The 27,863-nt window shown below is 43.7% G+C and overlaps 1 protein-coding gene across 1 annotated transcript in view; it reads left to right on the top strand.

The window, feature by feature from the left end:
* Nucleotides 1-22,422: 22,422 nt before the first annotated feature.
* Nucleotides 22,423-27,863, top strand: part of AFF3 (ALF transcription elongation factor 3) — a 325,490-nt gene continuing 320,049 nt past the window's right edge. The window contains exon 1 of the mRNA XM_086481828.1: nt 22,423-22,475. Coding sequence (XP_086337954.1) covers nt 22,423-22,475 — 53 coding nt within the window. The remainder of the gene's footprint in view (nt 22,476-27,863) is intronic.

The raw sequence follows: 27,863 nt of genomic DNA on the forward strand, positions 1-27,863 counted from the left end.
GTTGATATAACACAAGTAATTTTTATTAAAAATCGGTGTTCTTAAAAATAATCAGATCCTGTCCTCCGAGGTGATGTTGATCAATTTTAAAATTTTCATATCACGAGATAAAGAGGCAACCAATAAAACAGTAAGAAATCTGAAATTCTCTCCACTAAAACATCTCTTAAAACTATAGCTCACATAGGTTTCTGTTACAGAAATGCTTTCACAAGTATACACAAACTACCAGATAATTCAAGTGACTGATGAAATTGTACACATTAATAGAGCGGAAAAGCCATGAGTGGAATAGAAAAAATATTCTTTAAAAAGCAAACCTTTAGTGATTTTCTTAATTTTCGTCTTTATGGCAATAATCAGTAATGTGGACCAGGTAAAGTTATGAGTAGGTATTAAATTGACATCTGATTGCACAGCAAATTTATAAAGACAATTTTTAATAACAAAATCTTAATGTCTGCTGTATGTGTAAAATAAGATACGACAACAGTCTTCGTAGGAAGAGAAAAAATCAACTGTAGCTGTGTGTTTTGCCTCAAAGAAAAAGGTAGGTGACCCTACCAGCTCTGAGAATAGCTGTGACAGCAGCACTTTGCATTTCTACAGCACTTTCCACACCACAGTTTCAAGGGGGAAAAAAAAAAAATCGCTGCTTAATATATCCTCCCGTTGGGTGCTAAGTCTTGTCCCTATCTACGTTTGAGGAAATCTTTGAGTGCTCATTGGGAAGTTTAAACTCCTTTGGTTTTTGGGAACCTGACTTCAGCTGGGCAAGCCCATATGTTCCAAAGGTCCTGCGACTCCACCCATTCCATACATGAGAAACATCATGTTCAGGACTTCTAAAAATCAGTCTTCGCGAACTAAGAAAATATTAAGGACAATTTCAACTCTAGTCAAATTAGTAGAAACAACAAGTAGTGAGAACAAATGCAGTGAACCCCTTAATAATTTTTTTTTTTGACTAATTTTTGAGGCCTTCTTTCCAGCGCAATCTTCATTCACTTTGGAAACTGGTGGAAAAGGATTTCAGAAAGTGTCCCAAACGTTGCAAACATTTACTGGTCCATAAACCTTCCTGTGAGACCAGAATGAGTCCCAGCTCACTTAGGCAGCAGCATCAAGTCTTGAGAGAGAGATGAAGACTATGAGGAGGGTGAAGGAGAGAGAGAAACGAGTAGTCTGAGGGAACAGGTAGGTTTATCAGCCCTGAGCCCAGCTACTCAGGACGCTGTTACAAGCACTGTGTGGTACAGCATCAACAACTGCATTTGCTGCTTCCCTAAAGGGAGACCTTGATATAGCCGTTTGTGCATTGGTAGAGTAAGCAAATATTAAAATTGACACATTGTAAGAGGGTTTTCTCAGCTGCACTGAACAAAAGAAAAAAAAAAAAACCTAAACAAACCCTAAAGCTTTGTCAGGTTGAATAAACCACTAGGATGAAGGGAGCAAAGTGATAAAGACCTAGATGCAAGCTACAGAAACAAACATGAAAACACTTTTTTTTAAAGCGAATGGGATGTTGGGTCAGCCAGCCACTGTGTCTGAACTATGTTTTTGAACAAATGTGTGATCTTACAAAAACAGCTTCCCTGATGGAAAAATGGGGGGAAAAAGCTGTTGCACTTTCTAATGCAAAACAGTTTTGAATGGCAACACCAGCATTGAATGGGAACACCAATATTAGCATATTCATTTGAACATAGTTCAACAATTTTTTTTATTTTTTAAAAATAATTTATGCAAAAGAGTATAAATAAATGTTTTGAAAATCAGATTTGTACCTAACAAAGACCATTCTAAAACATACATAGCATTGGAAAAAATGTGACTGATTTTGAATAATCGGTCTACAAAATAGAATCATGCTATTGTTCACTTGCTTTAGAAGGGGAATCATATGTATATACATATTTCAGTCTGTCCTATACGTTATCATTCAACTCATTTTTATATATATATATATGTATATGCACTAGTTTGAAATAAAAATATGCATTAACTACCTCAGTTAATGGCTTAGTTTTTCACTTTCAACTGGAAACTCTAAAACATTTCCCGTATCTTTGGAAGTTATTTACCAAAAGGTAGGAAAGTGTAGCACAGAACAGTTACGTTTTCATAGTCTCTTTCTGTGTATTGCTACCTCATAGATTAATTAATTGCCAACACTTCACTTTCAAAAGAATTTACAACTGCCAAGATTATGCTTCCAGGAAAGTCAGTGAAAAAGTCGATTTCAATAGGAGAAACTTAGCGCAATGTTTAGCTTCTGTTTTTTTTTTTTTTTTTTCAAAAAACCCTCCACCCAAACTGTCAGATCCTGATTATCTCTGAGCTTAGCAAAATTTATAACATTATTTTTCTTTTCTGTCGTGGAATTCTACTGTAGCTCTTTGAGATATAAATTTCACCTGACGTCTCCCTGCTCTGGCTAATTAACACTGGCTTCATCATTCTGCGCTAGGATTATAATTGTCTCAACTCGCATAGTGAGCTTAAGAATATACTCTTAATTGTTCGACCTCATTTAAAAACTCAGTATTCAGCATTGTTTTCCTTTGCTAAAGAGATAAGTAAATTTTGCGGACATGTTCCAGCGCATCATTTAAGTGGGTTCACACCTTAAAATCTGTGAACAGCCCCATGGGCTTCTTCCATCTAAGTTATATTCATCACTGTGATATTTAAATGCTAAACAAAGTTATTTCATAAATTTGCTTTCCCTTTCCATCTTTCCTACTCATCTTCTCCTTCCCTTCACACATACTAGGTCTTCCTGTGCTTTACTGGGGGAAATCTCAATCCAGTAAAGCATTTTGTTTGGAAATCAGCTGAAATCATATTCATAATCTTACAGGTGATGCTGTAGGCATAGTACTCATGGGGTACCATGCCAGGAAAGGTCTTAGGGAGAGCTGCTGCCTTTTACTGCATCACTCAACATGGCTGGGAAAAGCAGGCAAGTTTTCAGCCTCTTCTAATATCCCCGAGACCTTTGCCCACCTTTTCCAGTAATGGCCCAAGTTCAATAGAGGGAATCCCCTTTCCCTGCAAGCCTTGTGTTTGTTAGGTTTGGGGTCGTTCTGGTACTTCTGAGTCAATTCTGTCAGTTTGGGCCAGACATGGAGATGTGGGCCAGCAAGTGTCTCAATTACCGTGCAAGTGCAAGGCAATACTTGGAGCCGAGGTTAAGACAGGCCTGTGCTGTGACAGGAGAGGCTTCTCTAGGCCCAGTTCTGCTCAGATTGCTCAAACAGGCAACAATAATGAAGGAGATCTGACCCATAACACATCTTCAAAGGTGCTGAGAGACCTTTATATGATGTTGCTTTCACAATGTTCCTTGGAGTTATTATTGGTTCCACCTACACTAATTCCTCTCACAGAGCCTGACCCAGAAAAGAACTAGTCCGTGTTTCATCTGACACTATCCTCAAAATTAATAAAAATGAGTGAAAAATAGCTGAAGACGTTATTTCCTAATGTCTGCCTTCAATTGGAAAAGGAAATGTAACTTTTTTTCTTTTAATTCTATCTGCTATTTTGCCAGGTGTAAGTCGTAATTCCATTCATTGAAAAAAAAGTATAATACTGTAATATCTGGGCACAAAAATTGCAAAGTGGAACAATCACATCCAGCAGTCTTTACTTGGTCTTGACACAAAGGTCCTTGTTAAAATGTCAGTAAGGCATTTTTAAAAGAACCAACTGAGGGACTGGGTCAAGTTAAGGTATTTTGGCATCCGTGAAATAGAACAGTGCTCTCAAAGCTCAGAAAAGGCTGTTGAAGCTTAACAACTAGCAAGATGTTGTGTAGGTGTGTTTGTGAAAGAGAGAAGCATGCAAGAAAATGCCCAAGGAAGTCTTGTTTGCCTGGAACTGGAAGCAGATTTAAAACTGTACGGGGCTGACAGACTCAGCAGGATCTCAGTAGTCTTAATAAGCCTGGAAAAATACTTGTCGTGCTCACCAAGCCAAACTGACCTCTGTTACCTCCTGGTTCCTTCTTGTGCCCGCTTATAAGGTCTAAGTTTTACACAATGATATCACTGCCAGGATGGAGACATGCTTTATTGTGCTGAAAATTCTCATCACTAACAATAGCAAACTTCTCTTCTCTGGCTGCATAGAGTGGTCACAACCTTGTTGCCTGTCCACAATGGCTAAAGATAGATTATGTCTGCTGCAGGAAAAAACAAATCAGGATCAACACAGTTCATTGATTTATTAACAGTACCTAATTAACCAGCAATCAGTGAACAATATTTTCAGGATCAATACCAGCAATACAACCGATAAACTACAGCACTAGACTCTCCCACATATGACATAGCATTCACATGACTTTAAGCACACTAGCAGCTCCTTTGAAACCAAATCTATTGCTACATCAAGGCTACACAGAACAAATTATTTGCTTTTAGCTCATATGGGTTAATTAATTCCTTGAAGTGTTATGAAATCATAGTAACTCTGTCTAGTATTACGAAGATATATGGAGATGCCTAGAACCAAAACCCTCGGGTTGAATCCAGATACGGAAGCAAAGCTTTTAGTGCCATGATCAGCTCTCTCTACATGTGGTCCTGATCCGTAATTCCTCTGCCCAGTTTCAGCCCATTCAAATGTAATGTGAGAAGCCTGCACCAGCAAGGATTGCCTTGTCAGATAGCTAATACAGAAACATATTTCATTATTTTTGCTTTTCCTTGCAAGAGCAAGCTTTCAAAGATACTGACCTGTATAATTCCAAGTCTAAGTCACTTGCAGATGTTGGGTTTTTTTGGGAGAGGGGATTTTTTTTGGAGTCAGGGGTAAGATTGCTTTGGAAGTGAATGACTTCTGCAGAGAAAAGGGCCAAGGGATGCAAGTGATACAAGGAAATTTTGAATGCATTTTCTTTCATCTATTTCCCGACAACACCACATGGAATTGAATGACACATCTTCATTTCTTTCTGTATTGGCATAAAACCTCTTTACCCTTCCTTTTCGCCGTCACTTTCTTCTAGTAATGATGAATGTTGTACAAACAGTGCAAGCATAATAAATCGGTTCTTAATTTCCTTCTAGCTGATCTTGGATTTGTCTGGTGGCTATAACTGAAGCAAATGTACTAGAAAAATAAATGGTAGGTTTTGAAAATAAGGATCTGATTGTCATAGCCAAATAGTCATTATGCGTGTTAATCACCAAAACTGAATTCCGGTGTATACTTAACTGCACACCTGTCTGACATCTGGAAAATTGAACTAATCCATTTTCTGAAAGGAACTCCAACTTGGAAATCACATTTGTGCTTGGCAGTGTTATGCCTACTATTGTTACAAATAGCCCTGAAGATGATTAGAATGGAAAGGAAATAAAGGCAATCTCCTTTGTTTTGTGGGCTCTGTATTTTGTGGGTTTGACAGCACTGGGAGGAAGTTATTTGCCTTGTTTTCTCAGTACATAGCTCACACGTGGCACCAAGAGGGCTTCTGCACTGCTTGCCCCAGGCTCTGCAAGCAGATAGTTACAGTACAGCTTTTGGGAAGGTGAAACGGCAGGAAAATCACCAGCAGGGCTGGGGAGGGGGAGCAACCGGGGATGGAGGAGCGAACCCCAACATTTGCTGTGTTGCTCCATCCCTTCCAACCGCTCTGGTGAAAGCAGAGTGAACTGGGGAAGGCTTCATGCTGTGCCTTTTGAAAGCGTTGCAAAATCCTCTGGAAGATTTTGTCACATTAAAATGGCCAATTTGTTAGCAGCACTGTTTCAAAATCTTCAAAGTCATCAGATGAGTTTGTCTGTCTTGAACAAAAAGGGGAGAACTTCGTCTCATACACCACCTAGAACTTCTCAGGACCCCTTGAGCCCACCAGCATCCAAATCTAGGTTTTGCTGGCAAACCATAAAAGTAGTGCCTAAGACTCAACGTGCCAGAGATTAAACGAACACATTCATCTTAATGTGAATCTGTCTTACATCAGCTGCTTTTTATTTTTTATAACTGCTAATTCTTCTCTCTCTAAATAAAACAGTATATCTTCTATCACTGGAAGTGGCAGTTATTATAACATAATGTTGTATTTCCTTTCTTAAAAAAAAATCTAGAGAGCCTTACAGGCCAATGTATTTCTTCCATATGTCTTAGTTGTGTTGTCATAATAGCAGTAACTAAAAAAAATTACACATTACAAAAACTGAATCAGGCAACTGATTTTAATTTTGGATTTTTTAGCCCTCTCATAATGTGTGATTGAAAGTTTGCGAGGTGCTCAGTGTGGTTTATAAAACCCTGTCAAGTGCTTGTAACTTTGGCAAAGAAAGACTTCTTAATACACAGTTTTTAATGTGAAATTACCATATTTTCAGCTAGCAAGAGAGGTCTTTTTCAGCAGCTAAAATTAACTGTTGAAAAACGTTGGAAATGTGCATGGTAATGAGTTCATTCCTGTCAAAATGAAATCATTAATATTAATTTTTACCCTACTTTGAGTGACTCCTGCACCATTTTTCAAGTTAGGAAAAAAGTTAACGAATTTGCAAGACCATTTCCTGCAATACAGGGTTAGCAGGTCTCCCACCACCAGCAAAAGTCCACCTCAAGTCTTGACTTCTTATTTCAGTGTTTAACTTTTCCTTTGACTATTTACAGGCAAACCTGTCAAAATTACTGTAAGCCTGTTTACTTCTAAAACATATAGGATGTACAGAACTTGAGACTGCCTTAAGATGGTCTTCCAAAAGGTTTCAGTTTTTTTTTTTTTGCCAGCTAAGTAGAGCAATACATCTCAGTTCAGACTGTTCCCAAAGGACCTGTTTTCATTGAAGTCAATGGAAAAATTCCCATTGATTTCAGCATGGCTGGATCAAGTCCAAAGTTCAGACATTTCCAAGAGGTCTCTAAGTACAGTAAAAAAAAAAAGCAGTATTTGAAGGCTCTTGATTCAGTAGAAGATTTTAGTAGGTATTTAACCTACGCTGATTTAATTACACTTAAGCATAAAACTACATATAAGCATGAATTTAAATGTCTTCGTTTAAAAGTTCTATTTATTTTAACAGAATCACACACTATACCACAGCTGCACTTACTAAGCAGGCAGGTGACATAGAGTGTCAGTGAAATTAGCTCTTAACGATAAATAGGTTTCATTTCTGTGTTAAAAAATAAAAATTTAATTTCACAGTACATTATAAAACTTTTAAAAGATAGCATTAACAGTGGTATCTTTTCAATTTAAAAATATCCTAGTATTTTTAACTGGATGTACCTTGTTGGCTTTTGTTTTAATTTGAGGGGAAGGGGAAATGATCAACTTTTATCCTCGTTTAATGCTAACTAAATATTCCTTAGCTACTGAAGTGACTTAATGACATGAGTATGTGGTCTTATCAAAGTCCCATTATTGTTCTGACAGTATCTCATTTGTATGCAAATCCACTTGCATGCAACTTATTCTTTGCCAAACGGTGCTAGCAAGCCAGCGAGCATCGTTTTAATTATGTGCATGTCTCCGCGTAGTATATTTGTTACTGCATAGGAACATTATGCTGCTGTAACAACTCCTGTACCTTATATCACGCTTATGAACAGTGGTGCAGATCATCCTGCAATTTTTATCGTGAGTGATAGACACGCTCTGTCAGTCGCTGTCACCCAAGGGTAATCTCAATACATATGGCATCTTTTTAAATAAAATATTAATGGGGCATTTTTTTGTGACTTCCCATCTTTTTCATAATGATGCCCACTGGATATCTGTTCAGTCGATGCCTTGCCTTCTCTCACTTTTTGTATTCTTGACCATAAAAAAAATAGTTCTGTTAGACACAAACTGAAGGGGATAGCCCCGTGCACCTGTACGTAAACTAGTGTCAGGGGATGACTGATGTCAGTAGATCCACAATGGGGGAGAGGAAGGGGGTGGATATGTACACCCAATAGTGGATGCCTACCCAAAAATAAGAGGAGTCTGCTAGGTGATTCACAGGGCCCCCTTCTGACAACCCTGAGAAGGCTTTCCAGGAGATGTGTCTCCTTGCCATGTTTCTGCAGTCTCCAGGATGGGGGAGACAGTCTCTTTCCTCAAGGCCCTATAGGCAAAGTCATACTTCTCTGTGCCTCATCTGGCTCACAAGATAAAGCTAACTCTGCTTCGTGTCATGAAGCCAGCTCGATCACTTGTGATACAATCCATGCTAGGGGAACGCTCTACAGGGATGAATATTGTCAGAGTTGGAAAAATGGCTTCAGAACTGCACGATTTCAGAAAAAAGAAAAAAAAAAAAAAAAAAAAGAAAAGGACTGCATCAATGTCCCAGCTTCGAGCCAGGAAAGTTTTATCGTGAATCTTCAGAGAAAAAAAGAATGAATCTATCAGGAGAAGCATAATGATGCAAGAGCAGTCAGAAGAAATACAGAGGCACATAGAAAGTGTAACATCCTCCTCTGAATGTAGCCCTAGCTTATACGGTTAAATATATGTGGATGTGACTCTATAGCACACCTACGTGTGGTGCTGTGGTTTGATCTATTTAGGAAGACAGGGCTGGAGGAGCTGTCTAGGTCATTATCTCCAGTGCTCTGCAATTGCATACGTCCCTGTATATGTTTCTGTACATCCCTGTGCACGGGAAGCATAACCTACAAAGTTACCTGCATCTAGAGAAATATTTTCTGGCAGGTGGGAAAGAGAGGCTCTAGTCAAACAAGACAATGAAACTTCTGCAATTACTAATAAACCTGACAAACTGATTTATGGCTGTTTTTCTTGCTTTGATTTGTTGACAGATTGTTCTTTATGCAAAAATTATCAAGGTTTAAATCTGTATCATATGGTCTCTAATTCAACTGACAATATGTTACCAATTAAATTCCGCTTAAGCTATCATCAACTAGCGAACCACAGACTGTGTTAAAGAGAATGACAGTCAGATAGCCAGTAAAATCATTTGTGCTGTGATTCTGAAGGCTGGCCTATAGAGGAGGGACATTAAATAACTATATGAAAGATAAAAAGAGCTTTATTTTTGTAGTGAAAATGAAACTGTTACCAGTTTTACACTTAATGTATCTCCTGTTGGAGAAATAGAGACGGGATTCCTGTCCTTGGTATCCCATACTGTCCTCACATGCAGGAGGAGTGGCACAGCAGGATCAGTGGTTAGTGGGAAGAGTATTAATGAAACTTTACAATTTGCCCTTTCATTTGATCTTAAATTACTCTTTGTCTTGATTTTGGCCCTTGCTCTTCAGTTTTGTTGTTTTCATTTGTAGGGAGAGGACACATTTACTGCCAGGCAAAAGAGTTGATCCTGTGAAAAAAAAAAAGAAGGTGTTTCTAAATGAGTTTCACTTCCCCAAGTAATTTTCTTCTCCACTAAGGTGACAAAAGGGCCCAGCGCACGGAGTGACATTGAACACCATAAAGAAGAATACAGGTCCTCACTCCAAATACTGACCTTGCAGCACACGGCATTGGGCAGGGCATGATGCCTTCCTTTCCAAATTCACATAGGCAACCTCACCTGGAAAAGACTCATTTTAAATGTTGCCATGAGATAAAAACATCTACATGTCAAGGACTATGAGAGCTGAAAAAAAAAAAAAAAAATCTGTTCTTTTCTGAGCAGCCATTTGCTGGGTATGTTCCAGGAGAGGTAACTTCCCCAGAGTCGGAGCTCTGCGGCGTGAAGTGGGCTGAGGTTGTCTTACATGGTGAAGGTGGGCTGATTCGCTTTCTTGGCTTAAATGCGGTAGTGCCAAAGCACGGGGTTTAAACAGTACGGTGGGAGCTTGTCTGTAAATGCTGCATTGTATGGAGCTTCCCGCTGTGAGTTTTATCTGCCTCCTTATCTCAGCTTTAATGTTGCGGTTGTGTATTAAGTGTTTGTGTACTCCAGAGAACGGGTAGTAATCTTTGTTTAGAAAATAGAGCCTATCAGTATTAACCCTAGTGAATTGAAAATTTACTCCTTTTCCCACTATATCTTCATCGCAGTCATTATTTACTTAAGAGCTTTTTAATGTTTTGCTGTCTGTGCTGATGACTGTGGTGTCCTAGGCAGGGACTAGGATTTGGGATCTCATCGTGAGGTGTCTCTAATGAATGCTTGAACTCCCCTTCCTTTCTGTACATTGCAATACAACATCATAAGCCAAAAAAACCCCACTGAGAAGCAACAAAAATCATAACACTTTCAAAAATACAAACATCCCTCTTACTGAAGATTACAATGTAAATCAGGCATCTATTATTTCTGTGTCAGTATAATAATTTAAAAAGAATTTGCACATGATAAGAGGCATCCTCTAAGGATGACAAATTAGGCATAATAAAGCAGTTAGGAGAGAACATAAATAAGAAGGCATTTGGGGCAAATCCTCTTCTTCCTCTGCAGTCACGCAAATAAACAGTTTGAGGGATGTATGTCCCAGCTTACAACATGATAGCCAGTCCCAGAGAGGCTGTTGGAGATCCCATCAAGTCCCTTGTCCCAGCTTTCCTCCACAGAAAGGAAGGAGGGGAGCAGCAAAGTCTTTGGTCTTCACCTTGCATCGTGGTCACGAATGTGAGGAGTCATGCTGCCATATTACACCTCTCTGTCATGGGATGGCATGCTGTGCTTGCTCTACGAGTGGCTGGGACAGAAAGACCCAGGGTAGAACAGGCTGCCCCTCCGGTCAGAAAACCAATATAATGATTATGTATAAAAATAGATCTATGTATCTGTAATGTCTGTACGCATTTCTGTGAGGGCTTCATCAGCTCTTGTCTGTACAAGAAGTGCAGGAATCATAGAATTGTAGAATCATAGAATGCATCAGGCTGGAAGGGACCTTTAAAGCTCATCTAGTCCAACCCCGCTGCAGTGAGCAGGGACATCTTCAGCTAGATCAGGTTGCCCAGAGCCCCATCAAGCCTGATCTTGAATGTCTCCAGGGATGGGGCCTCCACCACCTCTCTGGGCAAACTGTTCCAGTGCTTTACCACCCTTATGGTAAAGAACTTCCTAATAGCCAATCTAAATCTGCCTATTTCTAGTTTAAAACCATTGTCCCTCGTCCTATCAAGGATGAGGAATATTCTGGTCTAACTCAGCTGAACTCACTGCTCCTGCATGAACGAAGACTCAGTCCCTGCGCTACTCAATATTGACTCTTTTATACATCAGCATTGTCAGGATGTAATGGGTTTTGCCTATTTTGTTAATCTTACCTGGGCATCTGTGTGTCGTGCTGGAGGAAAAGGCAACCCTGCAACTGCAGGTGAGACCCTTGCCGACAGCTCTGCTACACTACATTTGTCAGTGCTTCCTGCTGCTCTGCCATCTCGTTCAGATTTTTTCCAGCTTATTTTATAGCTTGCCCTGCAGACCATGTAGGAATGCAGATCACTTCTGCTGAAGAAGATAGTCATGAGGGATGTCACACAGGAACAAGGATAGCTTTTTCTTCTCCATTTGCTTTTTAAAAATCTGACACTGCAGCAGCCCTCTGCACCTCAGGTTTCTGTAGCCTGACCAAGCAGATGGAAGAGCATGGTTTTTCATAAGCTGGATTGGTGGTGGTCAGTATTACAATTTAATTTGAATACTCGGGACTACAAGATTGCCACCATTCACTGTGATTATTGACAGTGATACAAACCCACCAAAACTTCATTAATGTCTTCCTGTCTCACACAGCAGATTTTTTTCCCTCCTTGCTTGATTTTTCAGGTGAAGCTAGATTTGGTCAGGGATTCACTGATAGTGAATGCTTGTATTAGTCAGATGTAATGTACAACAGGCTGCATGGTGTTTTGCAAGATTTCCCTTCCAGCTCTACCAGCAAACAACAGAGAAAACTGTTGCCTCTGAAATTTCCATACTCTGTTTCTTTCTGGGCCTGGATCAACTTGCACTTAAGCTAGTTGGGAAATTTCCATTGATTTTCATGGACTTTGGACCAGTCCCTTTTAAGAGAAAAAAAATTAATTTGTACCAGAGATGGACAATTACCTAGTGGCATCTAAGCTGCATGTGCACATAGTGAGGATATAGGGAAAACAGAATCTGCACCATCTAAAACGGTGGCACCATCTAGCCCCCAGCCAGTACATCTGCTACATTTCCTAATTTATGCAGTGATTTAACATTACAGTGGGTCCAGCTCATTGAAGCAAATTTATATGCAGGAGCACTATTTTAATCTTAGACTTAAAATAATTTTAATTAATAATAGCTTCCTTTTCCAGTCTGTCAACATATCTCCACCTCTTGGCTTTTTAAGAATTAAAGTAAATATAGAAATAAAAATATTTAATTATTACCAGGCAACCAGAACAAAGAAAACATCAGAATCCTCAAGTCTAGAGACGCAAAAAATGGCCTAGACTTTTCAACTCCATCCTGTCTACTCAACGCAACTAGACCTGGTTCCAACTTATTTAAGGCTTGCTAATTTAACTAAATATTGAAATGAAATAATGAAAAAACTATAATAGACCATCTCATCCTTTATTCTGTCAGTCTCTCAGGTGCGAAGTTTCTTTCTCAACATGCAACTGCTGACAAATATCACCTTCATGACTTTGCCTGTGGCATTTATCCTGCTATTACTATAATTTTGCTTCCTCTTTGCTGGAGACAGCTGCTCTACACAGGCAGCAGTTCTGCAGCATGGTAGGACATTATCAAAAAGCTTATTGCTGATGCTAATGGAGCTGGTCTAGCCGCCGACACAAGAACATATGGCTTTACTGGTTTTCAGATCCAAAATGCTGACCCTCTTTTGAGAGCAAGGAGCCTGGCATTCTAGAGGACGGGGCTCAGCCACCTACTTGCTGTAGAAGAGTGAGAGATGTACGGGCTATTTCATCCTCCTTGGCTCAGAAGGGAAAGCTAGCACATCTACACGTCCCTCATCCAACTTAAAGAGATCAAACAAACAAAGTTGTGTTCAGAAACCGCCATGCCGATTCAAGTGGGGTTAAAATTTCCCCAGCAGTGTGCCTTTTGGACGTTTGGAGTTTTTTAATATTACTTGGATAAAAAATGAATAAAGATAAGATACACATTTTTCTTTTTCTAAGGATGTACTCATTTAATGGTTAAACTTGAAAAGGGGCTACTAGAAGCATCCTGAATTACAGTTTAAACGAGTTTAAAACTCCAGTTGCTTATAGCTTAAAAAAAAAATGTCTTAAACCAAATGGTCTCAGTGGGGTGATGCATGGGCAAAATGTAAAATGACACATAATGAAATAAAGTAATTTTATTTGCAAACCTGTTCAAAAGGCTGGTACAGAATGTAACGAACAAGCAGAAGCAGTCTGGTATTTCTCTTGGTGTTCTTTTGCAGAATTATGTGACCCAAGAAAGAAAACATTAAGATGTTCTGATTTCACCCTATAGGACAGAGAAATACGCTTTGGTTAATGCTTACCATAATTCTATCTACTTGGCTCAGACAGTTATATTTTTATGAATCTTACGTTACTTTCTGTCACCCTCTAGGCAACAATATAGAGTTATTACAGTATAAAGGAAAATGCTTCCTGTTGAGCTTATACTTGAACAAGTCTTAACTAAGTGGAAGCTCTTCATAAAAGGGTAAATATGCTAAGGAATAAACAGGTAGAGTGAATAAAAAGGAATATGGGCTTTATGGATGCTCAGGTTGATGGCATAGACCAGCGAAACACAGCTGACTCCAAGGTAAAGCTGACGTGCTGAGCTACATCAGAAATCTGAGGGAGTTAGAATTTTGTTAAGTGAATTTAGTGCTCATTAAGGGATTTGTGGTGTCAGCATTATAAAGCAAAGTCCTCTCTCACCCTCAGAATTGGAACAGCACAGTGCAGCAATATTAATTCTGCGGCCGTTCCCTTCTCCAATAAAATTATTACCCAGGGACCCAATTGTTCGGCACTGCTCGGTGGGTACCTCCTCACGAGGAACTGAGCTGAAATCACTGCCTCTTTTCATGTGGCACACGGATTGCAGCGCCCTGTGTCACACCAGGCTTGAAACACAGACAACATCTACCTTTAGCTTAAAGGAAAATATTATCAATTACTCGTTTCTTTATTTAAGTCAGATGGTGCTTTACATCTCCCTGAAACACCCACACAAATTGTTTCCCTCTGCTTTACGTCTCTCTCCCATCATTTCCCCCCTTGTTCTCAGCCCAGTTATTTTGGCTAGAAGTTTATGTTTCACAGTATAGGAAATAGAGATCCATAAATACTAACCAGACTTGGGAAAAATATCAGTACGGAGGTTTTCAAACTAGTTATGTGGAGCACAGGTCTAATTGTACAGAAAACACTGATGAGGTTGAAAATACTGTACTTGCTCTCTCTGTTTGTGTATCTTACTCTCTTAGCCAAAAGACAGCTAGACACAGTTTTCATTGTACTGGAAACTCTTCATAATGAGTATACATGTGTATTGCAAGCCCTTTTTCCCTATGGCCCCATGTGGCTTTTTAAGCCCAGATATTAAGCCTTCCTCAGTATTACCTTATCCTTTCGTCCAGACATCATTCAAAGGTACAGTTGACTTTCTAAATTACATCATATGTAAGTAGATTTATTTTTCCTTTTCTGCAGATATAGTTTAATTTCCTTTTCCAACTTGCATGGGTGCACAGTCATAAATTTTAAATATATTTAACCTCTTTTCAAAAGATCCTTTGAATTTCTCTAAGGCCCGTGCCCTTTAACTTGGATACACAATCTTTGGTACATAAAAAAACCACTAAGACATCCAGAAATATTGCTTTAACCACCTTACTGCCTTTCCAAAAGGCCCTCTCTTTCCCTCATGAAACAAAACATTCCCCTGAATGACACTCCTGGTAGCCCAGAAATGAGGGCTTCAGCTGAGAACTATTTGCTGGGGCTTTGCTGAGCACACAGTTCATCGAGTATCAAAATAGTGAGGGAAGGTTGGAGAGGCTGCCATCCCAAACAGCGATCCTACAAGCCCAGGAACAGACCAGCATGTGCAGCTGCTAGAGGAAGGCAGAGGAAACATTTTGACACTGCAGTGATAGGGCTGACTTGCACCCATGGCAAGTCCTTCGTCACCTCCTGAGGTGTTACCAATTGATGAAACGTTCTCGCCCTAAACTGGTTTCTTTTTTGAAGCGCCTGCTATTTCTGAATAGTCACCTTGTCACCAGGCAGATCACGACCACCGTCGTCTCTTGTTCCTCACCATTAGATGATCCTTTCTAGGAGTAACCCCCCTGGGAAGTCCAGATCCACGCCTGCCAGATGATGATGTCGGACTATTTCCTTGACTCTAACAAACCCTTACCATGCAAGGCAAGGTGTGGGAGGTAAAGGACCTGTCTCCGAAGCCGTACACCTTTGTTTGGATTTGGAGAGGAGTAGGTGCCGGGGCCTTGTATTCAAACCAGATTGTGACAGCAACCTCCATGCCCAGTTTGGGTGACCTGTCTGGGACAGCAAGCAGGGCACAGCCTGTTTCAGACATCTGAGGAGATGACCTGGGGACTACAATGGGTGACAATGGGCCCACACAGGAATGTCATGTTGGCCATACAGCCATCCCCACCCCATGCCCCACAGCAGGTCATGGCTGCTGGTACCTAACCCCAGCTCACAACAGCTCTGGAGATCCCTGGAAAACACACACAAGCCCCTATGGTTGTTCAGCAAGGACCACCTGCCTCTCCTCCTTGTTTTGATTTGTAAACATAATTATCCCAAAACATACATATATATATATTTATATATCTATCATTGTAATCTTTCCCAGATGTCTCGACGCTGGCTTTGCTCAGGGCTTGTGGGTGCTGTGCAGGCAGCGGCTTGAGATGGGGAACATGCACAGTGCAGTCCCTGCCTGCCTCCACGCCAGCAGGCAGGGATTGCGCTGTGCACCACTGCCTTTGTCTCCAGCTTGCCTCTGCCTGCTCGGCAAAGGCAGCCAGGCAGCAACCTCAGTCACGCGGAGGTTTTCTTTAGGGAGCTGCTGCTCTAAGAGATGCTCTGAAAGGATGCAACCTTAAAACTGGCGCAGTCACCAAGAATTATAATTACGGCATTTATTAAAGCCGTTTACAAGGCAGGAACATAAGATAAAAGGCAATACATAGTAATCGCTTAACTGAATCTGACATTGCTCATAAATTCAGAAATCTTTGGAGGAAAGATGAAGGAGAGGTTAAAAACCTTTCTCTTTCAGGTCCAAGGGGCATCATGTGCTGCTGGCAGCAGTGGCCAGCTCAGGTCTCTGTCCGCTGCTCTCTTGGCCACTTCATGAGATGGCCCCTGACATCTGTTGGGGGGTGACTGCCAGGCATGGGCAATAGGGAGCTGTCATTGGGGACGACCTCTTCGCTGCCCCCCACACCCCCTGTGCCTGACCCCAACCTGCAGACCCCTCGCTGGCTCTGCTTTTGGAGGATGGTGTGTACCTGTCGTACTCATCGCCAGTGGGTCATGCCCTCCCCATCGCTGAGAAAGCCACCATCCAGCAAAAGGGCTTTGTTCGACCCAAACCCCAGGGAAAGCCCACTCATAGCATTGGGTTCAGTCCTTTTGTTTCCAGGTTAAAAACTTGACCTTCCCCTCCCCTGAGCCCGAACCAGCCTTCGTAGCGCTTCTGTTCAGCAATTACATTTTCTTTTTAAATCTTTCTTTGGGTCTCAGGTGACAAAAGCACTTTCATAATATAAATAGGCCTCACAGCCTTTTGTGTGGGGAAAAAATTATAGGAAAGAGAAAAACAAGAGAAAAAAAAAATCTGTGTCTCTCTAATTGGCATAATTCCTTCAGCCCTGGCTCATAATTTAAGATGGATCAATTCTGCAGCTGACATGATAGATGTTGTCATCAATACTCGGAAGCAGCGATTTATATTTCTTCGTTCGGGGACACAGCTATCCACCTACCTCTGTGGGGGTCCTATGTGTGAATCAAGAGCAATATGTGGCCAGTAGACTAAGACTTGACTTAGACTTCCAGCCATGCAACTTATTAAAATAATAAATATTTTCATTATCCAGAGAATCCATTATAGTTCTCTGTTTTAGCTATTGTTAACTAATAATTTGGATTAATTACCAAGTTAAATCATTAAAAATTAAATCCATATATTTCGCTTCTTTAAAAGAGCGATAGTTTGCAATCATTTGTGTATTATGCATGTTAAGTGGGAGGGCGATGAAATATGTTGTGTTAACTTAACTTTGACAGCATCTGTATCCATGCCATATTACGCTCTGGTCTTATCAAACCTCAGAAGCTACAGTGTATAAATAGACTGTGATGATATTTGCAGGAGAGAAATCATTCACAATATTTTTGGCACCTTCTGTACAACTAGAGAAGAACCACCTAGCAAATGCAGCAGATAATAAGGCAATAAAGGGGTATATAAGAGCATAGAATCAAGGAGTACTGACACATGCTGAGTCAGTTAAGGTTAGGCATACGTTAGCGATCAGACATAAAGACAACTTTCATCCTAAGGAATTTCAAAGCAGGTTGCAAGTTTAAACGAATAGGGAAACGCAATTCAGAGCTCATTCTGCTCACTGCTGAAGCAACATTGGCCATTGGGCTGGAACTTAGCGTTGACTTAATGAAACATTATCAGGTTGAAGACTTATAGATACAAGGGGAAAGTAGAGCTATTTAGAGAGTAAAATTATTTACAAATGTACATTTTATTATGTTAAGAGTACTAAACCACGGGCTGTGCAACTACTCAAACTGCAAGTTACTGAGCTCAATATGGGGAAAACAGTGAAACTGGATAGGCTGTGATATACAGGTGGCTAGACTAGATAATCCAGTGGGTTTGCCTTGCTGTAAACTACGAGGTTATGAAAAAAACCTACATTTAAAACTCTTTACACTTAAGCCTATAAGTATCTGATTCTAGTAAAACACTGTATTTAAATTTAGACAACAAAACTGTTATAAAGCATATTCAATAGACTACTTTAGAGACCCCTGGAGAAACAAAACACATCCTAAAGCACTGAGGGACTGAGTCTGCAGCACCAACTCTAGTTTAGGATCCCTTGCCCCTGTGGAGACAGTGCCTAGCTGAAGTAGGTACTACTCAGTATGGCGATGAGTTGCTGAAGCAAGGATAAACAATGCTTCTTGGCTTTTCCATCCTTTGGAAGAGGTTTTTGGGTGAGCTTTATGTAAACACCCACTGAGGAACAATGTATGTCCTGTCCCAGCCTATACAAGAGCTCAGAGCAGTTGCTGGAGCTGCCCTGGGCTTGCAATGAGTGCTAGAATGCATCGCACACTGAAAAACGTGTGACTCCGCTTGGTAGCCCTCCCCTTGAGCAATGTAGCAATCTGCCCTCCAAAGGAATTGCTGATCGATTAGGCTGTTTGGACAAGAGCAGGCATGGATTTACTGGAGTGGAGTCGTGAGATGTAACAGCCTCCAATTTGCCCCCGAAACCGCAAGGTGTGACATGTGCGGTCTAATTCTGCACCACGCTGTGTATACACGCCTGTGTGGCTGCCCTAGCAACTGCTGAAATCCACAGGCAAAAAAGCCAGGGTCTGACCGTGTCCCGCCACCCCTGTGTTGGTATGTCAAAAGTGCGGTAAGACGTAGAAAATCACGTTCTTGAGACACACTGTACTAATGCTCAGGAATTTCCTACACTGGCCACCTCCAGAACCACTCTCCTGTTCTTCGAAAGCATTCAGATGAGGTCTCAGAAATTGCTGGGAATTAATTTCTCGCTGGGTACATATTTTAAAGGTAGGTTATACCAAAGAGATACTATGGCGATATTTTGTGTAGAGGATGTTGACTAAGAATGTAGTATTTCTCACCTCCCCCTTATTTTATGTTGCATTAAAATTATCTTTACTCTTCCTCAGGCAGTTGCTATGCCACACTCAAGACAGAGAGTCTGAGAAGTGGGAAATGTCAACTTTCGAGATGATGTTCAGCTTTCTTGTTACATGCATTCTTTATGTAATGGATTTGAATTACATATTGTTCATAGGCCTTCAGCTCTTCTTAGAAAGTCTGCTTGACTGGGCACAGTTGCTTGTTTATTCTTAATGAAGAGTTGTTAACAGAGGAAAAAGCACAATGAGGGGGCAAGTAACGTCTACATGAATCATTAAAAATATATGTACAATGAGCAGGATTAGATAGCACACAGCATATTTTTATTTATATAACGCCACGCTTTCCTGAAGAGGCAGGCTTCACTCCCTACAGGAGCCGAAAATATGTTGACAAGTCACACAGCAAGGGATGACAGGGGAGAACTGGTGGCTGCGGGGAAGCCGTGGGTTGCAACAGGCAGCGTGGAAGGAGTTCCTTCAGGCACGGGCCTGAGCTCCTCTTAAACAGTCTGCGTTAATGCACTGTACGTTACGGTTATGATCATAGCGTGTGTGGTGAGAGATGGGACATTTTTAAGTTAGAAAGCAGCAGGTGAGGTTACTGGTCGATGGCTGGCAAGTGGAAAGGATGTGAGTGGGTGAGACTGTGGAGCACTGCTTCAGCCACAGGGACCGACCATGGTGTTACGCTGAGGAGTTAGCAGAGGAGCACAGCGAAGCCTGCCCGTCTGGGCACAACGCAGGGGAAGCAAAATCAGGGGTGTAAGGTTAACCTGCAGGTGAGGTCTCACGTACAAGGAGTTTCAAAAACGCCATCAAGGCCAGAGGAAAAAAGGGGAAACTTCCAGCACTTGGCAGCTAACCAAAGCATTTGAGATTTTCAATTGACATTAATTTCAATGCAATCAGTCTTGATGTTCTTTGCTCCGCATGAGAAGAGAATCATGGCCATGATGGGAAAGAAAAGAACATCACAATAGTAATATACATGCAAGGAATGTAAAAAAAAAATATGAAAAAAATCTCGTGTGTTAAAACATATTAAAAACATAAAACATGCTGCCTATGTTGCTATCATTATGTATTACTGTTTGAAATTTAATTCACTCAGTGCTGTTCATGCTGTTTGTTTCCTTTTTCTATTGATCTCAGTTTGGATGATGAATTCAGCCTACAGAATTTCACTTCCAAGTTTCCACACGTTCGTGAGCTGCCACTTGCGAGTATCGTAGTCCACCTCGTGCTTTGCAGAATGACCTCCGGTCAGCTCCAGCGCTGATGTAAAGGGGTTCTACCTCTAGTGATTTAGTCTCTAAAGACAGCCTAAGCCTCCCCTGCCGTACATACCATTTCAGGGGTGATTTAAGCACTTCTGCAAATCACTGCGTAAGCAGGTACTCAGGGAAAGAATCAGGGCCACACTGCGAAGTGGGCTGCAAAATCTCCCCTTAAAATAAGAGGAGTGAGGTAACACAGGCAGTGGCTTAAAAAGATCAGTGTAAATAAGCTGCCCTTCACTCCTCCACACATAAGTAATATATTTGTTGAGAATGTCGTCTGCTTTGCAGGCTCAACCTTCAGCCACGCTGAGCTTTACCCCAGCTGGCAGAAAAGGCTGTTTTCAGGTTGTTTTATATGTCTGTTAATACTGGACCAAGCCTGGCATCTGAACTGGCCTGATTTTTTTCATTTTCATCTTCATTTTCTCTGGCTAGACAGGGGGTGGCCGCAAGCCTTCCTGATCTGGGACACGTCCTTGTCCATCCTGCCGGGGAAGGTGAGGAGATAGACCTGGCAGGAGCCGGCTCCCGTGGGTCCCTCCAGGCTGAAGACATGCCACATCCACAGGGTCGGGGGACTTCAGGCAGTAGGAGGCAGCACCACCTTGGCTGTGCAAGGGAACAGAAGCAGCTCTGGAGTGGCTCGGGATTTTCAGATGACTTGCCGAGGGCTGTGTACAAAGGAACGGATTTTCAGACCTTTCCCTTGAAGTGCGCCTATGCTGCAGCCAAAGGTGTGGCTGCAGCTTGTGCGGAGTTACCAACCCTAAATTAAATCGAACTAACTCAGAAGCGAAAAACATACAGCCACAAAACCGGTCCAGAAGCCTGCACAAATAACTCGAGCCTGTGCATTGCTCTGGGCTGCCAGGGCAACACGCATGTCGGCATGCCACTAGTCAGCCGCAAGCTGGGTTGGGTTGGTCTCCAAGAGCCGGGATCTCCCAGCGTGGGATTGCCCTGTGGATGGATATTCACATTGGCGCTGCCACATGAACAGCACCCTCGTTTCATCACGGGTTTTGCACATTTCTTCTCCTGGCTGCAATGACATGGCACTTCTCTGGCAGCTACTCGCTGCTTAGCTGAAAAGCCCAATATTCTGGAAAGTATTTAATGTGTGTTAACCTCTTTTAATGTGATTCAGCAGCTACAAATCAGGAGAGCCTGCCTCCCCTGGCCAGCCAGACAGCACAGCCAGTGTTTCACACAGGCTGGACACTGTGAGGGGTCTTACTTTCTTTGGGTGGCAAGAAGTGATGATCGGCACTTCTATTTTTAACCAGAAATCACTCATTTTCAAAGGCTTCATGCGTACCAGGGCTCTAGGTAGACCTGTATACAGATGGAGCCTGTCGGAGCCGTGATTTGCACAGGTGCAGCTTCTTGCACATTTAAGGAGGAATCAGTGCAAAACCCCATTCACCCAACCTCAGACCCCGAACTGCCAAAGGGCCCGTGCTGGCACCCCCGGGGGGCTGCCGGCTTCCAGCGCTTTGGGACTGGGGCCGTGGCCTGTCCCACAATGAACCTGTCCCAATTTCTTCCCGGTGTTCTCTCCATCCTGGTGTTCACGAGGCGTGAGCTGCTGGCCAGCCAGTATGCCGAGGCCCACCCGAGGGCACCCGGCCGCCCCGTGCCCCACGGGGGCGAGGGGCAGGAGCACACGTGGAGAAGGGGGAGGAGGAGGGGGGGGGGGGAACCCCCAAAACCAACTTCGGCCGGGCAAACCACTGCGGGTGCAAGTTCCTACCAACTCTCCCCGGCGGCGGGCTGGGCCCGTCCCCTTCCTCCCCCCCCCCCGCACCGCGCCGGGCGGGCGCTGCGCGGGCGCTGCGCGGGCGCAGCGTGCGCGGGGCGGGCGCCGCCTCGGCCGCGCTCCCGGCGCGCAGAGGGGAGGGAGGAGGCGCGGGGGAGCGGGGCGGGAGCGGAGCGCGGCGGCGGCGGCAGCGGCGGCCGAGCCGAGCCGAGCCCAGCCGAGCCGCTCCGCTCCGCGCCGAGCCGAGCCACGCCGCGCCGCTTGCAGACGAGCGGTAGCACGGGGCTTTTTTTTTTTTTTGAGGGGGGGGGGGGTGTTCCTTTTTTTTTTTTTTTTATTTTTTAGGGGGAAGCAGGGGGGAAGGTGGTGGCGGGTGGGGGGGTGTCCGTCCCCGCCCGACGCGTGTGTGCGGAGAGGTGCCGGCGGCGGCGCGCCGGGGGTGCTCCGCGCCCTCGCCTTGCCCGCGGTGCAGTTAAGATGCGCCCCGGACGCTGTGCGGTTGCAGCGCGGCGGCGCTGACATCGCTCACCATGGACAGCTTCGACTTCGCTCTCCTTCAGGAGTGGGACCTGGACTCTCTGTGGTGAGTGGTGCCTCCGTCTCCCCCGCCCCCCCCCCCCCCCCCCCCCCCTTCCTGGGCTCGGGGAGCAGCAGCCGGGGCGAGGGGGCAGGTTCTGCGGGGGGTGCTATAACGGGGGAGTGCTATAACGGGGGTTGTGCAATAACTGGGGGATGTGCAATAATTGGGGGTGTGCGTGCAATAATTTGGGATGGGTGTGTGTTTACCTAGGGGGGTGCAAATAAACTGGGGGTGCAGTAATAGTGAGGGTGCAATAAGGGGGGGTGCAGTCGCTCGGGGGTGCAGTGGCTCGAGGGTGCAGTGAGTGGGGCGGCGGGTGCATTAGCAAGAGAGGATGCAGTACCCCGTGGGGGAGTGTCTCCCCTGCCACTTGCTCTCCCAGCATCGCTGGCCCGGGAGGGGCAGAGGGAAGGGTGCCCCCCTCCCCTGGCTTCCAGGGTGGATCCGGGAGGTGAATGTAGTCTTTGACTGGGGCAGTGTCCCCTGCACTCGCCCCCCCACCCCCGCCCCCTCCCCAAAATTCCCTGTGCTTACCCACTGCTGGCACCCCGGGCTGCGCTCCCATAGCTCATCCCCCACCCCTCCTGCACGCCGCTTTCACTCACCCCCACTTGCCCCGCAACTCTCCCCCTGCCCGCCTTTATTGGCTCCCCTCTCCCCGACGCCCCTCTCCGCTGCTCTCTCCTGCCCCTTCCCCCTGCCCCCCCCCCCCCCCCCCCCCATGCCCTTGACCTCCCCCTGCGCACCCCCGTCCCTGCCCGCCCCGGCGGCGGCTGCGGGGCTGCCAGGGAGGAGGGGAAACAATTTCTAGAAATGTCATTAGCGGCTGGAGGTGGGAAGCGCTGCCCTCCCCCCCCCCCCCCCCGCCCCAAGCCGCTGCCTCTGCCAAGTCCCGGAGTTTGCTGCGGGAGGCACCCAGACCCCGGGCGGCCGCCGCTCGGCGGCCCGGCCCGGCTTGGCACGCTCGGCTCGGCTCTCCTCGGCCCCGGGGCAGCGGGTCCCCCGTCGGGGCCGGCTGGGGTCGGCGGAGGTGGTGGGGGGGGGGGGCGACACGACGCCCTCCGTGGCCGTCACCGCCGGGGCCACCCGGTCTGCAGCGAGGCACCCCTGGGCACCGCCGGGACCCCCGGGACACACACACACACACGCGATCCCGGCGGACCCCCCAGCCCCGCGCTGGGAGGCGGGTGGGATGCCGCGGGGCCCCGCTGCCCCCCCCCTCGCCTCCCCCCCCCCCCCCCCCCCGCGGCGTGGGCAGGCGGTGCGTGCCGTCCCCAGCGGGGTGCGCTCCCCGTCGGGGCTGGGTGCGCTCCGCCCCGGGTGCTGTGCTGCCATCAGCCGGGGCAGCGGTGGCGATCTGTGGTTTGGCGAGCTGAGATTACTTTTGCCTGAAATAGGTTAACGGGATGCATTTTTATTTATTTTTTTTAGATCCTAGGTGATCTATAGCTTCTGTCAGCAGGGTGCGCGTTCGACAGCGCCGGCTTATCTCCTCGGTGGCAGGTGTAACAAAATAAGCCGGACCAGCGAGTCCCAGTAGTTGAGCCTCTTCTTACAAAAGACCTCGGGATGTCGAGAACAGCTTGCACTGCGTAATGCGGATGCTTATAAATGCATACATTGATAACATCCAGCCTAATAAAACTTTGATACTGTTATGGGAACTTTAAAGAGCACATATAATACAAAATTAGTTACTACCCCATAAAAGTTTTTAATTACAGTGTTTCTGCCTGTGACACAAGTTAAGGTTATGTCCTCCTTTCAATTATAAATACCAATATTCAGTTTATATCCAAACCATAACATTTCTCTCTGGCCTGATTTTAAGTTTTCAGTCCATATGCACAGTTTTACAATTAAATTACATGGTTTTTCTATTAACCAAGAGCAGGAGAAATAATACTTTCACACATTTGAGTGCTTTTCCCTTTCTCCTTGAACAAAGACAAACTTTGGGGGAATTTTTTTCTCCACCAAAAGCGTGCTGTTCATTAGTCTGTTCTGCAAGCTGGCTATTGGAGTTAATATGGAATTTGAAAAGCTAACAATGTAACTCTGGAAAGCTAGAGCTTTGGGCTGCGTCTGGCAATTGCTCCTGTTCATAACCTTTTTAGCATGCTTTTTGACTGTTGTGGAGCCACTTTCAGATGACCGTTGTCGACATAAAGCTTCCGTATGGGTCCAAAGAGACATCAGCCATTTCCCGGCTAAATTACCTGCTTAAAAATGTCTGTATTTGCATTACAAGCGATCTTGTGGTTTCATAGATCTTGTTGTTTGTTTTCCTCTGTAGTTGTTGCAGTTTAGAAGGTAGGTTCAACAGAAGAGCTTCAGATAGCATGTTAAAAGCCATTGCATAGTGTCAGGCCTGCATTCCTTGCTAAACTCTCACCCCTGTGTAGGGGTTGAACTCGCAAATGCCCAGAGTGCCTAGCAATGGGATCACACCTACTTTAAGCAGAGCTCATCGGGGGGAGCAGGGGGTTTGCAGGTGTTTACTGTTGCATGTTTGCGTCCCTTTGGGGCACTAGGTTTTGCTGAGGAGCTTTGGGTTGTAGTATCTGAGATCACGGGCTGGAAGTTTATTGTCGAGCAGCTGTTTTGGCAAATGGTTCGGAATAGTCATTTTGTATGAGCAGTGTCAAATAAAAACTTACTTTCACGTAGTGAAAACTTCCAAAGTCTGTCGTGCAGGCCAGCGGTGCCTTCGTGCTGTGGTGGCTGTGGTGGCTGTAGCAAAGGACCCTGGGTCGGTCTCCCATCGCAGGCAGGGTGCTTGTCTCACGCTGCCTGCCGGCCGTCCTGCCTGCTCACTGCTTGACGACAGGCAGGTTATGGACATTCTCAGGAAACCTGATGTGGATGCTGTACCAAACTGACCAAAACAAAACTGGTATGTTTATTTTAGGCTCCAAAGACTTGTCAGGGTGTCTTCAAAGGAGTGCAGTTGTTGCCAAAAAGGAAAATAAAATCTATCATGTAGATAGGAAGTGCTTCATGGCAAAGAGCAACACTTAGAGACTTAATTTTCTCTACAGCCAGAATGAGTGTTGTCCTTTATTCTTTTGAATGTAGTCATAATGGCAATTTGCGCACTTAATTTATGACTGAAAATCCACTTTTTGCAGCATTTGGTGAACGTTTTGCTTAAAAGTGCAGTAATTAAATATTAACGTACTGTTCTAAAGTGCTTTTTTTTTTCATTTGGTATGTTCTTGGAAAATCAAAAGGGGTTTCCAGATGAACAGCAGCATGCCGATCAATTGTCATTGATTGTTGCTTTTATACTATTAATGAATTTGCTCTCCAATTAATACGTGCTATGTCTTTTACTTTGTTGTACCATAGAAAATGTAATAACGTATCATGTCATGGCTATAAGACAGTATTTAACTAGTAAACGGCAATGGGAGAATATTGTAAGCTGTTTTCTACTAAACAGTCATTTTTCCAGGTTGTGTTGATGCCAATAACACTTCTGCTTCCCAGAAAACTACTATAATTCAAATAGTGAAAGCTGAGTACAAACTCAAATAGAAATTTTAAGAAAACAACCAATCTGTGGTGTAAACAAAACTGGTGCCCATTTGGTAAGCTCTTTCTGGAACACTTTGGGATGATCAGCCCAACTCAACTCAAGTGCCGTTACCGCTGACTAACACAGTTATCCCAAACACACAGCGCTAACAACTTTGAACCACAGCCCCATCTCCTGTTTTTCTTTCTCCGTGCATTTATTTGTGTGCTATGTGTAGTTTTACTTGTCCAGGCTCAAGCATATGCATTGTCCAGTGCCCTATAGCTTTGTATTTTTTTGCACTAGACAAAAAGAGATGAAAAATCTCAGTTAGAGGTGTTTTATGTACCACTTGTACAGCAGAAAACATACTATACATGATGGAAGGCAGCAAATAAGCAGACCAAAGGACTTAACTGGTGTACCAGGACTAGTTCTGGATTACAGGTGTTTGTGCTGTTATTCGCCTTATTTAACAAATTTAGATCAAAATTCAGCCAGGTCCTTAACTCTGTGCTTCGGTTTAGGCACAGCGATAGCCTTGGTGAAGACCACTTAGTAAAGGCTCTCCTCGCATGCTTATGTAAGATATATGTGTAGGCTGAGTTTTTCCCCGTTCATTGAAAACAATTAGCAGATTTATTAAAGCACTTACTGTGTTGTACCAAACAAGGAAACAATTTTGAGTGTAAGATGTTTATTAGCCACAAACAAAACACTGTTCGTTTAGGTAGAAGAAGCCAAGTATGTAATTGGTTTCTTTGGTACTTATCTGATACTTCTGGATATTTTGAGTTAGCATCAGTTTTGTAGGGGTTGGATAGTCATGTAAAAAATGTATAGCTATACAGCTTCCAAGTTGAGATCAATATCAAATGCCACAGTGTAAGGTGGCCCAGTGTGTTTTACAGACCGTGTATTGAATTATTAGTTCATTTGCTATCTTTGGGTCTGTTCCTGCTCTATTTGAAGTCAATGAGAGTTTTGTTTGGAAGTTGCTATTAACAAAAAGTGGCCAGACATCCAGCAGTCTTATAAATGAACCTTTTGTAACTTCTTGATCCCAGATTGTCTAGCTTTTAGTCACTACAGTTTATATTTGTGTAATTCAAGAGTTTTTTCTCATGTTGAGCGGTGTTTACTGGAGACAATTTTAGAAAGCTTATTCTGCAAATGCTTCTTCAGTCAAAGTAGAATATCAAGATGTTTATTTTCAGATAACAGTAAGCAGCTATTTTGGGGGGAGAAGGGTCATTCCAGCCATTCTCTCAGTAGAGTCTAGACCAGCTTACCCTTTTTACAGACAATACACAGCAATAATATCTTCCTCTCACGAAAAACAATTAAGTTAGTGTCTTCTTCTATCTCCTGTCTCCTTTACAACTGTACTCCGGCCTGCGTCTTGGACTTTGTCCCTTATTTCTTTCCTTTTAGCTCTTGGCCTCTTTCCGGCAGTAATGCTTGAAGTCCTATTTGTCTGCTTCTTATTTCCATCTTTGTGGTTCCCATTCTGCCTTCCTCCCAGTGTCAACTCACAGTTACCACCTTCCCCTCATTGAGATCCCATCTGAAAATTTGCTCTTTCTGTGATGATTACGAGTTGTGAGCAAACAATAACACAGTAATAGCTATAGACTGTTCCCTTCTCCAGCTTTCACAGCATGTTCTTTCTTCCTGATGCCTGTTTTTTAGGCTGGAAGCCCTTTGGGTCAGGAATTACTTTTATCGTTTGAGGTTTTTTTCTTACAGCACTGAAGAAATTGTATGTGCTAAATATTATAAATAATAAGAAGAGCAAGCTTTTTGTGGTTGTAATACTTTATAAACATCAGCTGAATAATATTTTAAAAATACGTCTGTTGTGCCATGTG

The sequence above is a fragment of the Leptosomus discolor genome, chromosome 1 (genome assembly GCF_034619465.1).
Source record: "Leptosomus discolor isolate bLepDis1 chromosome 1, bLepDis1.hap2, whole genome shotgun sequence".
NCBI classification, from domain to species: domain Eukaryota; kingdom Metazoa; phylum Chordata; class Aves; order Leptosomiformes; family Leptosomidae; genus Leptosomus; species Leptosomus discolor.